This window comes from Engystomops pustulosus, chromosome 5 (assembly GCF_040894005.1).
Source record: "Engystomops pustulosus chromosome 5, aEngPut4.maternal, whole genome shotgun sequence".
NCBI lineage: Eukaryota > Metazoa > Chordata > Amphibia > Anura > Leptodactylidae > Engystomops > Engystomops pustulosus.
In genome coordinates, this window is record NC_092415.1 from 197,922,274 (window position 1) to 197,936,435 (window position 14,162).

Consider the following 14,162-nt stretch of genomic DNA (forward strand, 5'->3'; position numbering starts at 1 on the left):
CTACAGCACCCCCTCCATGGCCTACTCTACAGCACCCCCTCCATGGCCTGCTCTACAGCACCCCCTCCATGGCCTGCTCTACAGCACCCCCTCCATGGCCTGCTCTACAGCACCCCCTCCATGGCCTGCTCTACAGCACCCACTCCATGGCCTACTTTACAGCACCCCCTCCATGGCCTACTCTACAGCACCCCCTCCATGGCCTACTCTACAGCACCCTTTCCATGGCCTACACTACAGCGCCCCCTCCATGGCCTGCTCTACAGCGCCCCCTCCATGGCCTGCTCTACAGCACCCCCTCCATGGCCTGCTCTACAGCACCCCCTCCATGGCCTGCTCTACAGCACCCCCTCCATGGCCTACTTTACAGCACCCCCTCCATGGCCTACTCTACAGCACCCCCTCCATGGCCTACTCTACAGCACCCCCTCCATGGCCTACTCTACAGCACCCCCTCCATGGCCTGCTCTACAGCACCCCCTCCATGGCCTGCTCTACAGCACCCCCTCCATGGCCTGCTCTACAGCACCCCCTCCATGGCCTGCTCTACAGCACCCCCTCCATGGCCTGCTCTACAGCACCCCCTCAATGGCCTGCTCTACAGCACCCCCTCCATGGCCTGCTCTACAGCACCCACTCCATGGCCTGCTTTACAGCACCCCCTCCATGGCCTACTTTACAGCACCCCCTCCATGGCCTACTGTACAGCACCCCCTCCATGGCCTACTGTACAGCACCCCCTCCATGGCCTGCTCTACAGCACCCCCTCCATGGCCTGCTCTACAGCACCCCCTCCATGGCCTGCTCTACAGCACCCCCTCCATGGCCCGCTCTACAGCACCCCCTCCATGGCCCGCTCTACAGCACCCCCTCCATGGCCCGCTCTACAGCACCCCCTCCATGGCCCGCTCTACAGCACCCCCTCCATGGCCCGCTCTACAGCACCCCCTCCATGGCCCGCTCTACAGCACCCCCTCCATGGCCCGCTCTACAGCACCCCCTCCATGGCCCGCTCTACAGCACCCCCTCCATGGCCCGCTCTACAGCACCCCCTCCATGGCCCGCTCTACAGCACCCCCTCCATGGCCCGCTCTACAGCACCCCCTCCATGGCCCGCTCTACAGCACCCCCTCCATGGCCCGCTCTACAGCACCCCCTCCATGGCCCGCTCTACAGCACCCCCTCCATGGCCCGCTCTACAGCACCCCCTCCATGGCCCGCTCTACAGCACCCCCTCCATGGCCCGCTCTACAGCACCCCCTCCATGGCCCGTTCTACAGCACCCCCTCCATGGCCCTCTCTACAGCACCCCCTCCATGGCCCTCTCTACAGCACCCCCTCCATGGCCCTCTCTACAGCACCCCCTCCATGGCCCTCTCTACAGCACCCCCTCCATGGCCCTCTCTACAGCACCCCCTCCATGGCCCTCTCTACAGCACCCCCTCCATGGCCCTCTCTACAGCACCCCCTCCATGGCCCTCTCTACAGCACCCCCTCCATGGCCCTCTCTACAGCACCCCCTCCATGGCCCTCTCTACAGCACCCCCTCCATGGCCCTCTCTACAGCACCCCCTCCATGGCCCTCTCTACAGCACCCCCTCCATGGCCCTCTCTACAGCACCCCCTCCATGGCCCTCTCTACAGCACCCCCTCCATGGCCCTCTCTACAGCACCCCCTCCATGGCCCGCTCTACAGCACCCCCTCCATGGCCTGCTCTACAGCACCCCCTCCATGGCCTGCTCTACAGCACCCCCTCCATGGCCTGCTCTACAGCACCCCCTCCATGGCCTGCTCTACAGCACCCCCTCCATGGCCTGCTCTACAGCACCCCCTCCATGGCCTGCTCTACAGCACCCCCTCCATGGCCTGCTCTACAGCACCCCCTCCATGGCCTGCTCTACAGCACCCCCTCCATGGCCTGCTCTACAGCACCCCCTCCATGGCCTACTTTACAGCACCCCCTCCATGGCCTACTTTACAGCACCCCCTCCATGGCCTACTGTACAGCACCCCCTCCATGGCCTACTGTACAGCACCCCCTCCATGGCCTACTGTACAGCACCCCCTCCATGGCCTACTGTACAGCACCCCCTCCATGGCCTGCTCTACAGCACCGCCTCCATGGCCTGCTCTACAGCACCCCCTCCATGGCCCTCTCTACAGCACCCCCTCCATGGCCTGCTCTACAGCACCGCCTCCATGGCCCTCTCTACAGCACCCCCTCCATGGCCCTCTCTACAGCACCCCCTCCATGGCCCTCTCTACAGCACCCCCTCCATGGCCCTCTCTACAGCACCCCCTCCATGGCCCATAGTTCATGCACTTCTAAGGATGTCTTCTAAATATTCCATGTTCATCCTTGTGCTTTAGGAACAAGCAGTAGATCGGGAACATGAGAGGGACGTGTTTCAGCAAGAAATCCAGAAACTAGAGCAACAGCTGAAAATGCCTCAAAGACACCAACCTGTAAATGATCATCAAAGTAACGAGGTAAGTGGTGACAGGCTGGGACGACAGTCCGTGGGCAATAAGTATGGCCAGTAGTGGGCGCAAAGTAACCCTGGGGGTGAAGCTATCCATCTCATATCTATTAGTCTATCCCCGCGTTTATCATTTCTGCCTTAAAGCTTTTGTATATTTTGCTACTTAAAAATAATATTTGGACAGAGAGAAGTGCGATAATGTAAAGAAGTCACTCAGAGGGACAGAAAGTGGTGTTTTTTTACTCATTTTCCCTTAGAATAGATTGCCCGCAGGACCAGACTACATAAAGTTGTGTGTAGTCTGTTACCACGGAGACACTTAGATTTTTCACATACCTATTATGTTTCCTTTCTTATTATATTATTCTTTTTTTATTCCTATAAGGTGGAAAAACTAGAGAGCAGCCTTAAGGAAAAGACTGACAAGTGCAGCGAACTCCTACTCTGCAAAGAGCAGCTGCAACGGGACGTGCAAGAGAGGAACGAGGAGATGGAGAAGATGGAGTGCAGGATCCGGGAGCTGGAGCAGGCTCTGATCATCAGCAGTGACAGCTTACAGAAGGTAGGTCTATATATCATGTGACCTACCACATGCTAATACACCACCAATGCAGTAATATAGGAAGCCACATAATGTCACTATATAATTCTGTATGTATTCCCAAGGTGGAAGACAGAAGACCCTCCATAGTCATTGGATTAAGAGGGGAAATGCCTCTGGAAGCGCAGCTGCAGGTGGAGCGAGAAGCCACAGACAGAAAAGAGAAGGAGGTGACTTGTGCTTTAAAATCTAAGCTTTACAATGAATGTCCCCCCACAGTAGCCAAGGGTCACGGTGCCCCCACAGTAGCCAATGGTCACAGTGCCCTCTACAGTAGCCAATGGTCACAGTGCCCTCTACAGTAGCCAATGGTCACAGTGCCCTCTACAGTAGCCAATGGTCACAGTGCCCTCTACAGTAGCCAATGGTCACAGTGCCCTCTACAGTAGCCAAGGGTCACGGTGCCCCCACAGTAGCCAATGGTCACAATGGCCCCACAGTAGCCAATGGTTACAGTGCCCTCTACAGTAGCCAATGGTTACAGTGCCCTCACAGTAGCCAATGGTTACAGTGCCCTCACAGTAGCCAATGATTACAGTGCCCTCACAGTAGCCAATGATTACAGTGCCCTCTACAGTAGCCAATGGTCACAGTGCCCTCACAGTAGCCAATGGTCACAGTGCCTCCTACAGCAGCCAATGGTCACAGTGCCCTCTACAGTAGCCAATGGTCACAGTGCCCTCTACAGTAGCCAATGGTCACATTGCCCTCTACAGTAGCCAATGGTCACATTGCCCTCTACAGTAGCCAATGGTCACAGTGCCCTCTACAGTAGCCAATGGTTACAGTGCCCTCACAGTAGCCAATGATTACAGTGCCCTCTACAGTAGCCAATGGTCACAGTGCCCTCTACAGCAGCCAATGGTCACAGTGCCCTCTACAGTAGCCAATGGTCACAGTGCCCTCTACAGTAGCCAATGGTCACAGTGCCCTCTACAGTAGCCAATGGTCACAGTGCCCTCTACAGTAGCCAATGGTCACAGTGCCCTCTACAGTAGCCAATGGTCACAGTGCCCTCTACAGTAGCCAATGGTCACAGTGCCCTCTACAGTAGCCAATGGTCACAGTGCCCTCTACAGTAGCCAATGGTCACAGTGCCCTCTACAGTAGCCAATGGTCACAGTGCCCTCTACAGTAGCCAATGGTCACAGTGCCCTCTACAGTAGCCAATGGTCACAGTGCCCTCTACAGTAGCCAATGGTCACAGTGCCCTCTACAGTAGCCAATGGTCACAGTGCCCTCTACAGTAGCCAATGGTCACAGTGCCCTCTACAGTAGCCAATGGTCACAGTGCCCTCTACAGTAGCCAATGGTCACAGTGCCCTCTACAGTAGCCAATGGTCACAGTGCCCTCTACAGTAGCCAATGGTCACAGTGCCCTCTACAGTAGCCAATGGTCACAGTGCCCTCTACAGTAGCCAATGGTCACAGTGCCCTCTACAGTAGCCAATGGTCACAGTGCCCTCTACAGTAGCCAATGGTCACAGTGCCCTCTACAGTAGCCAATGGTCACAGTGCCCTCTACAGTAGCCAATGGTCACAGTGCCCTCTACAGTAGCCAATGGTCACAGTGCCCTCTACAGTAGCCAATGGTCACAGTGCCCTCTACAGTAGCCAATGGTCACAGTGCCCTCTACAGTAGCCAATGGTCACAGTGCCCTCTACAGTAGCCAATGGTCACAGTGCCCTCTACAGTAGCCAATGATTACAGTGCCCTCACAGTAGCCAATGGTCACAGTGCCCTCACAGTAGCCAATGATTACCGTGCCCTCTACAGTAGCCAATGGTCACAGTGCCCTCTACAGTAGCCAATGGTCACAGTGCCCTCACAGTAGCCAATGGTCACAGTGCCCTCACAGTAGCCAATGGTCACAGTGCCCTCACAGTAGCCAATGGTCACAGTGCCCTCTACAGTAGCCAATGGTCACAGTGCCCTCTACAGTAGCCAATGATTACCGTGCCCTCTACAGTAGCCAATGATTACCGTGCCCTCTACAGTAGCCAATGGTCACAGTGCCCTCTACAGTAGCCAATGGTCACAGTGCCCTCACAGTAGCCAATGGTCACAGTGCCCTCACAGTAGCCAATGGTCACAGTGCCCTCTACAGTAGCCAATGGTCACAGTGCCCTCTACAGTAGCCAATGGTCACAGTGCCCTCTACAGTAGCCAATGGTCACAGTGCCCTCTACAGTAGCCAATGGTCACAGTGCCCTCTACAGTAGCCAATGGTCACAGTGCCCTCTACAGTAGCCAATGGTCACAGTGCCCTCTACAGTAGCCAATGGTCACAGTGCCCTCTACAGTAGCCAATGGTCACAGTGCCCTCTACAGTAGCCAATGGTCACAGTGCCCTCTACAGTAGCCAATGGTCACAGTGCCCTCTACAGTAGCCAATGGTCACAGTGCCCTCTACAGTAGCCAATGGTCACAGTGCCCTCTACAGTAGCCAATGGTCACAGTAGCCAATGGCTGTGATTTTCCAGGAGAAATAACGGATGCACAACAAGTGTGACCTAAACAAACACGTTAGGTGATAATCCCTCATGTACATTAGGATTAAGGTATTCCTATTGTTCCCAAATTCACTTCCTCACCCACACGCGCCCATCCACATTATATTATGCTTTATCATGGCTTCATATCCTACAGATCACAAACCTGGTGGAGCAGCTTGAACAATTCAGAGAAGAGCTGGAAAATAAGAATGAAGAGGTTCAGCAGCTCCACATGCAGCTGGAGATCCAGAGGAAGGAGGCGGAAACACGTCTGCAGGAACTGGAGCAAGAGAATAAAGTGCTGAAGGTTAGAAGGTCATGGATCGGGGCAGTGATCCCTAACCTGCAAACCTCCAGCTCTTGCAGTACTACAACTCCCAACATGTCGGGTCAGCAGTTGTAGTCGTGCAACATCTTGGGTTTTGCAGGTTTCCACAGTGGATACAGTGCGTAACATGGATCTTAATGGACCTCCAGAAATGCATTGTGTCACACTGATCAATGATGCATTAAAGGGATGTTCCTAATCCTTGTGCAGGACTGACAGGTCCTGAATTGGGGATTAATAAAGTTTTGACATCCAGGTACTGTACTAACCAGCTGATTACAGAACCGTGTATGGAGGCAGAAGTGGACCGCTCAGTATACTGTGCAGTGGACCGGCTATGATTCTGCAGATCATCTCTCTTTAAATAAATGAGCTGCAATAATACAGCACGACCACTGCAGAATGTACAGTGCCACTTACTTCCAGGTCTGTGTATTCTGCTCATATCACCAGATCACTGCAGGGCCCAATGTCAAACCTTCACCATTCTCCAATTAAAGGGGTTGTCTGGAGGTTAAAAAACTTGGCTGCTTTCACTGCTCCTCTCTGACCATTGGCAGTGTGTGGTATAGCAGGTAAGTTCCATCCACATCTATGCAGCTTATTTATACCAGCACAACCCATGTTCTGGTGTGACACTTTGTTTTTAGAAGAATTCAGCCTTGTTTTTGAACCTCCGGACAACCCCTTTAAAGGCTCATACTAAGTATAAGCCATTCCTTTCAGTATCTGAGAACCTTTTGAGTTTTACAAATAATGTGACATTTGGCTCTTACTTTAGGGTGAAGTTGAAAGCACACAGCATGAACATCCCCAAACCGTCTCTTCTAAATTGCCTAATAACAAACCTGGAAAAACCGAGGAATTGTTGCTGCTCAAAGACCAAGAAATCGACCTTCTCAATGAACAGATCACAAAATTACAGATACAACTCGAGGCTGCAACCGATAACAAGGTAATTTGTTGTCCTGTTAGTGGGATCTTCTATATTACTCGCCATCTAGGGAAGAAAGTAAAGATAAATGATCCTAAAGGGGAACCATCTCAACTTTTTGTAAATTTTTTTGTGTTTCCCATCATATCACAATGCTAGCACCTCTGGTGTATAGCGCAATGTTGTGGCTTGCATTTGTTAGTAATAGTTTAACAAGTTAGTGTTACCAGTTGGGGGATAGAAGTTCCTCCAAAGACTGTTACAAATGGAAGGCAAATCATATTTTCTGACAGGTTCCCTTTGAATTGTCAAAGCTTATAGACCAGTCATTAAGAAGTAGGCAATGGACATTACCTTGTATACCCTGCTGTTTGCTAAAGGTTTCTGAAATATTTAAAATTAAAGCTAATTGTATACATATATTTTTTCCTTAAATTTACAGGTGATCGAAAAGAAAAATGAACAAATTAAGGAATACAAAAGCCAGATCAAGTGCTTGAAGAGTGACCAAGAACAACTGAAGAAGAACAGTGAAGAGGAGATAGAGAAGCTGAACGAAGTCATAGAAAAGCTGCAAGAAGAGTTGTCTCGTATAGAGCAGAAAGTCGCTATGGACTTCACGGATAAAGTCCAGTATGAAGACGTGGTGGACACAAAGGAAATTGGTCAAGGAGATGCCCCATTTGCTGACCGGGAAGAAGAGAATGTAGAAGCAATAGGAAAAAATACATCCGTGGAGCATGAAAGAAGGAATGAGATCGCCCCAGTGTCATCCGAGTCGGAGGAAATGCAACTTATTTTGCAGAATATGGAGTTCAAATTGATCGAACTGCAAGAAATTGTAAAAAAGAAGGATGAGGAAATAGTAACGCTGCAAAAGCAGTCTCTGGTCATGAAAGACCTGGAAGAGACTGTTCAAAGACTTCAGATTGAACTTGAAGAGAAAAAATCTAAAGAACTTGAAAGTTCTAGGCACAAGCCCAGTCTCGATTGTCCAGAAAATCTCACCCTACCTCTAAATACAGAAGGAACTAATGCAGATGAAACGCTCATGCCTAAGGAGGTTGAAAGACAACATTTCCAAGACGACTTGGAGCATAAGGTGAAGTTTTCAGAAATGCCTGCGAGGAAGCAGGGAGATGACAAAGTCAGGATCGAGAGGTTGACCGAAGAGTTACGAGAGAAAACCGCTCAGTACTTGGCCGTGGAAGCTTTGCTTGCATCTGTACAAGAGACTTCCAAGGATGCAATTCATCGACTTCAGATTCAGTTGCATGATCTACAGAGAACAGTCCATGAGAAAGATTCACAACTTATGGAGCTCACCAATACTTCATCCTTGCTTGAAAATCAGGAAATAGAGCGTCTAAACGAGGAGGTCAAAATTTTACAGCAGAAATTGTCAGATGCAGAGGGGGCAATCGATGGGATAAAGAAAGGTGAAGGGGAAACCTTGATAGAAGACACAGAAACTTCTCGGCAGAGGGTAGACCAAGATGAAGGCGAGCTATCTAACCTTAAAACAGAACTCGAAAAGACGAGAATGGAGATGGACGTTTTGGAAAAAGAATTGGAACAGTACAAATTGTTGCAACAACCTATAGACATTACGAATGTGGAGGTATCTAAACAACGCAACACTAGCATAGAAGATGAACAGTTAGAAATTCTTCAACAGAAGGTAGCACAAGATGAGCACAAGCTGGCCACTATGAAAGCAGAACTTGAGAAGACCAGAATAGAGATGGCCCTATTGGAAAGAGAGTTGGAGAAGCAGAAATTGTTGCTAGACGTAAAGAATCATGAAGAATCTGAAAGAGTTGAAATTGATGTTGGAGGTTCTCCGGAGACTGGTCTAGAAGAAACTGAATTTCATCGACAGAAGGTCAAACAAGATGAGAGTGAGCTAATGAGAATGAAAGCAGAGCTCGAGAAGACCAGAATGGAGATGGCCCTATTGGAAAGAGAGTTGGAGAAGCAGAAATTGTTGCAACAATCTATAGGCATAAAAAATCATGAAGAATCTGAAAGAGTTGAAATTGATGTTGGAGGTTCTCCGGAGACTGGTCTAGAAGAAACTGAATTTCATCAACAGAAGGTCAAACAAGATGAGAGTGAGCTAATGAGAATGAAAGCAGAGCTCGAGAAGACCAGAATGGAGATGGCCCTATTGGAAAGAGAGTTGGAGAAGCAGAAATTGTTGCAACAATCTATAGGCATAAAAAATCATGAAGAATCTGAAAGAGTTGAAATTGATGTTGGAGGTTCTCCGGAGACTGGTCTAGAAGAAACTGAATTTCATCAACAGAAGGTCAAACGAGATGAGAGTGAGCTCATCAGAATGAAAGAAGAGCTCGAGAAGACCAGAATGGAGATGGCCTTATTGGAAAAAGAGCTGGAAAAGCATATATTGATGCAAAAGCCAATAGATCTAGAGCAAAGTTTTCCCAAAAAGACAATACATCCATCAGGTGACTGCACTGAGAAGACTGACATTACCACTGTAAATAATATGGAGTTACAGATACAAGAACTTCAAAATGTTATACGTCTTAGAGATGTAGAGTTGTTAGAGTATGTAAATCAGAAAGACTTGCTTGACCAGCAAACAAAAGAGATCGAAAGGCTGAGGAGAGCACTGGAGGATTTCACAAAAGAGAAACAGAACATTTCACTGGATTCGGCCTTCACAACAAAGGATGGAGAACGTCAAACAAGTCAAGGAGAAATCCTTATGGAAAACAAGGAGGTGCAGAAAAACTCAGATGGTGGTGATACCTTAGAAGTAGAACTTCAGGCCACTAAAAAGGCAATGGCATTGTTGAAAGAAGAGCTAGAAAAGATAAAAGACATCAAAACAAAAGATGGAGGAAGTCAAACGCGACAACAAGATATTTCATTACAAAATCTAGAAGGTGTCCCGCAAGATGATGGTGAGGTGATGCGAATTAAGGCAGAGCTTGAGAAAACAAGAACGGAGATGGCCTCAGTGGAAGAAGAACTGGCAAATCTTAAATCTATTCAAAGATCTGGAGATGTAAAGGAAGGTGAAGAGTCTAGAAGTTCTGGAAGACCTCAAAAGAAAAGACCAAAAACAAAGTCAAGTAAAAAAGCAGCACAAAGCCTGGAAAGCCAAGTCGCCAAAACCTCAATGGAGGAGACCACCATGACCACTGCAAAGGAAATGGAGCTACAAGAGCTTCAAAATATCCTAAATCTCAAGGATGCTGCGTTGTTGCAGTGTGAGAATCAGAAGGACCTACTTAACCAGCAAGCACAAGAGATAGAACATCTAAAGATGGTGATCAGGGAGTTCTCTGAAGACGAGAGGACGGGTTCAATGGATTCTTGTGTCACAACAAAGGATGGGGAAAGTCAAACAAGCCATAAACCAACGCTCACAGAGAGCAGAGAAGTACAAAAAGACTTTGATGGTAACAATGTCTTACAAGCAGAGCTCGAGAAGACCAAAATGGAAATGGCCGAGTTAAAGGAAGAACTCGAGACGCTGAAAGACTCTCAAAAACATAGAGACGTGAAGATAGAAGACTATGGTGGTGGTTTACAAGCAGAGCTAGACGGGACTAAAATGGAAGTGGCTGAGCTAAAGAAAGAACTAGAAAAGCTAAGAGAGTGTCAAAAACATAAGGATGTGAAGATAGAAGATGGCTCCTTTGAGGATCTGAACAAAGGGGTCAAAGAACAATCAGTGGGAGAAAATCGAGCAAAACCTTTAGCCAGCCAACAGAAATTGACATCTACATTCGAAAGCACCCAACAAAATGTCCACGACATGGAGTCACGGTTACAGGAGCTTCAAAAACTTATAAAGCAGAAAGATGCGGAACTGGAGAAGCATCTAAACCAACAAAGTCAACAAACTGTGGAGATCAATCGGCTACATGATGAGATGGAGACACTAAACCAAAAATTGGGAAAAGCTGGCCTGAAGATTGGATCCTTAACCATGTCAGAGGATGGCATACAAAAAGTTACAAATATGGAGAAGAAATCGAGGCAGCTAATGAATGGCGAGACCTTCGTCTCTGAACCATCAGATGATATGAAGGAATCGAGACAAACGCTGAGATGTAAGGATAATGTAGACGACCAAGATCCTTTCCAGATCAAACGTAGTGGAGATGCAACGTGTGATGATGACCTTGTAAAGGACGCACTAAGAGATGAGACTGTACAGCACTTGACCAAGCAAGTTTTGTTGAGTTCTGTGCAGGAGACGATGCAGACCACAATAGACGCGATGGAGAACCGGTTGGAGGAAATGCAAAAAGTTGTTAAGGAGAAAGACTTGGAGATCTTACTGTACTTAGAAGAAATCGAAACACTAAAAGAGCTGGTAAAAGCCGAAAGCGATCAACACGGTCAACTGATGTTGGCCATGGAGGACACACTCAGGGAAAATGTGGCCGCAGCTCTTGTGAGTGACGCCCAACTCAAAGCCATCCAAGCGCACACCAATCAGCTCCACCATGATGATAGATCCACCACGATGGCGGAAGACGACAGAAGATTGCACGCTCTTAATACTAAATCCTCCATGGAGGAGGAAGCAGAGGCAAAGTTGTCGGCACTCTCTTTGAGACTGTTAGAGTTGGAAAAGCAGCTGTCCGACCTCCACGAGCAGCTACAGGTGGAACGGGAACAGGTTAATCTGGCTAATCAACGAGCGGCCGAGAAGGAGCAGCAACTCCGTGAACTGCAGAAAATCTTGGAAAGCAGTAGAGGGAGGAATATGGACACAAACCAGGCTGAGGGTGCAGAAAAAATTGGGGGCAACTCAATATCCCAGGTACATGTTTGCCTATTCGGCTTATGGGCCAGTGAAGAGACTACGGTCTCTGATCAAAAAACTTTTTGAAAGCAAAAATATTATGGAAAATCAATCTGTCTGACTGTAGATTGTTAGACGGTTATCTAAAGCCTGGGGCTAGACCATATTGGAGAATGATCTGCGAGTGAGCCCAGAGCAGTGTATTTTCAGCATTTGGTGTATACAGCTCCTATGCAGAGTTATATGTCTTCATGGGCAGATTATAAACAAATTATGTACTCCGCCCCCTATGTCCCCGCTTCTTGCTGACAGTAAGATTAGACAGAAGGAAGGAAGTAAATAATTTGACTATATGGTCAGACTACACAAAATGTGTTTGTAGTCTGTTACCATAGAGACAGACGGCTATGCATAAGAAATATAGACACACAAGTATCCTTTTTTTTTTTTTGTTGTTGCATTTCAGCTATAGAAATTCTGCTTGCAGAAATAAATTCTTGAATAGAGGATTTTTATATATTTTTTGGTGTTAACGTTTCAATGTTTTTGTGTATTTTCAGGGGACTGTTACACAGTCTGAAAGCAACACTGTGACTGACATGGAAAATATGCTGTATAGTGTTAAAGCAGAAGCGACGGCTACCAAAGAAGAGCTGTGTCATTACAGGGAGATGGCTGAGAAGCTGAAAGAGGAGCTCATGGTGGGGAAAAAAATGGTTTTACCTTCATAGTATAACTGTATAAAATAATGTCCTCAGACAGTTGATGAAGTCGTTATTACAAGAGCACGACCACATAATGAGCCTAGTGCTGGTGGACACACATGCTCAGTCACTTTCCCTACTCTAAGTGATGCTGTGCCATTCGAAAAAAGTTTTTTGCCTTGCTTGTCAGGAAAGGAGCAGATTAGCCAAGGAAATTTCAAAAGGTGCTATAATGTCAGCTGCCAGAAGAGAAATTTTAATTAAAGGACACCTATCACCAGATCAAGGATTGTAAACCAAGTACACTGACATACTGGTGTGCGACAACTCTGGCAGGATCTGCTCTTATTTTAGCTTCTTATGCCCTAGTTTTTAAGAAAAAAAGGCTTTTAAGATTATGCTAATGAACCTGAGGGGCTCCAGGCTCCATATGAGTTAATGGAGCCCCTCAGGCTCATTTGCATAATTTTTAACACCCCTTTTTCTTTAAAACAACAGCATAAGAAGCTGAAAGAACAGCAGATCCTGCCAGAGGGGGCACATACCAGTATATCTGTATGTTTGGTTTACAATCCTTCATCTGGTGATAGATGTCCTTTAACATTTAATCTTCATAATGTCTTACAGATCAAAGAATCCAACCTGGCTCACCTTGAAGAAGACCTCCGAGACGTAAGGAGATGTCTCGCTCACGCTGAAGAGAAGTTAGCATTTTACATGAAGAAGGAGCTTCAAGAAGAAGAACATCAAACCATGTCTGGTGTGGATTTCACCGATGGTTTGAGAAGCCCAGACTGGACCACCAAGGACAGGTCCACGTCCTCCTCACAGACCGAGATGGTCCTCAGTGTTAATAACGGTAACCAGACGTCACAAGTCCACCACAAGCACATAGGTGTCCAGAAGGAGCTGGAGTCCACCCACCTACACAACTCCTCGGAGGAAGTGGCCGAATTAATGGAGTGCTACACGGATAAGATCAACCAGATGCAGGAGCTGCACGCCGCCGAGATCCTGGACATGGAGACCAGGCATATTACTGAAGCGGATACTCTGCGGAGGGAGCAGTACACGGTCGTGCAGGCTCTGACTAATGAATGTGAGGCTCTTAAAGCTGTGATCGAGGCCTTGAAATCCTCCGTAAGTCTAAGCTTCTGCACTCTCCTATGTTGTGCCGGGCTGGGGCACCTAGAAATTTCATATTTTTTTTATTACTTTATTATAATGTGATGTCATTTTGTTGTTGTGTTGCTCCAGGGTGGAGCCGTTCCAGATTCTGTTCTGTCCGCATCTTATCACCTCACAGACGCTGCCTCTAGTGGTGAGAGCAATATCCTTTTACTATCATCAAATCAATATGTATGTGTGCACCGTGGGCAAAACTTGATCCGGGTCAGACATCTACAACGATTCAGACCCCTTTATTATTCCAGACCTTTGACCTCAATTTAGACACCAGACCGAACCCTAAAATTTATTTGGCCTCTTGTATCAATTCAGACCTCGGACAAGACGGCTAAAATTAAACCGATCATAGAGTCCAGAGTAGAGATGAGCGCCGTTAGGGTTCTGCCACATGACCCGGACATATTGCCAGATTGGTGGTCAAACAGCCAATGCAGCAAATTGACGCCCCTAGCGAATGGTCATGGCTGTGATTGGCCAGAGGGACACCTCATCTCTACCCCAAAGTTAATGCCGCCCCCAGACCAGATCCCATGTTTGATGCAGATCTTTGATGTAGCCGAAACCTCAGAGACTGCTACTTCCCCTTTGCATTTCCCAAATTGGAAGGGTTTAAAGCAAATCTTGAAAAATTTTAA

General features: G+C 47.9%; 1 protein-coding gene across 7 annotated transcripts in view; it reads left to right on the plus strand.

Moving 5' to 3' along the window:
• The window catches only part of AKAP9 (A-kinase anchoring protein 9), a 142,350-nt gene that overhangs the window by 112,542 nt on the left and 15,646 nt on the right, over window positions 1-14,162 (plus strand). For all 7 annotated transcript variants that reach the window (XM_072154293.1, XM_072154295.1, XM_072154294.1 and 4 more), the window contains 9 exons: window positions 2,372-2,491; window positions 2,870-3,046; window positions 3,151-3,255; window positions 5,736-5,888; window positions 6,691-6,864; window positions 7,286-11,653; window positions 12,196-12,336; window positions 12,967-13,479; window positions 13,597-13,660. In XM_072154293.1, the coding sequence (XP_072010394.1) occupies window positions 2,372-2,491; window positions 2,870-3,046; window positions 3,151-3,255; window positions 5,736-5,888; window positions 6,691-6,864; window positions 7,286-11,653; window positions 12,196-12,336; window positions 12,967-13,479; window positions 13,597-13,660 (5,815 nt within the window). The remainder of the gene's footprint in view (window positions 1-2,371; window positions 2,492-2,869; window positions 3,047-3,150; window positions 3,256-5,735; window positions 5,889-6,690; window positions 6,865-7,285; window positions 11,654-12,195; window positions 12,337-12,966; window positions 13,480-13,596; window positions 13,661-14,162) is intronic.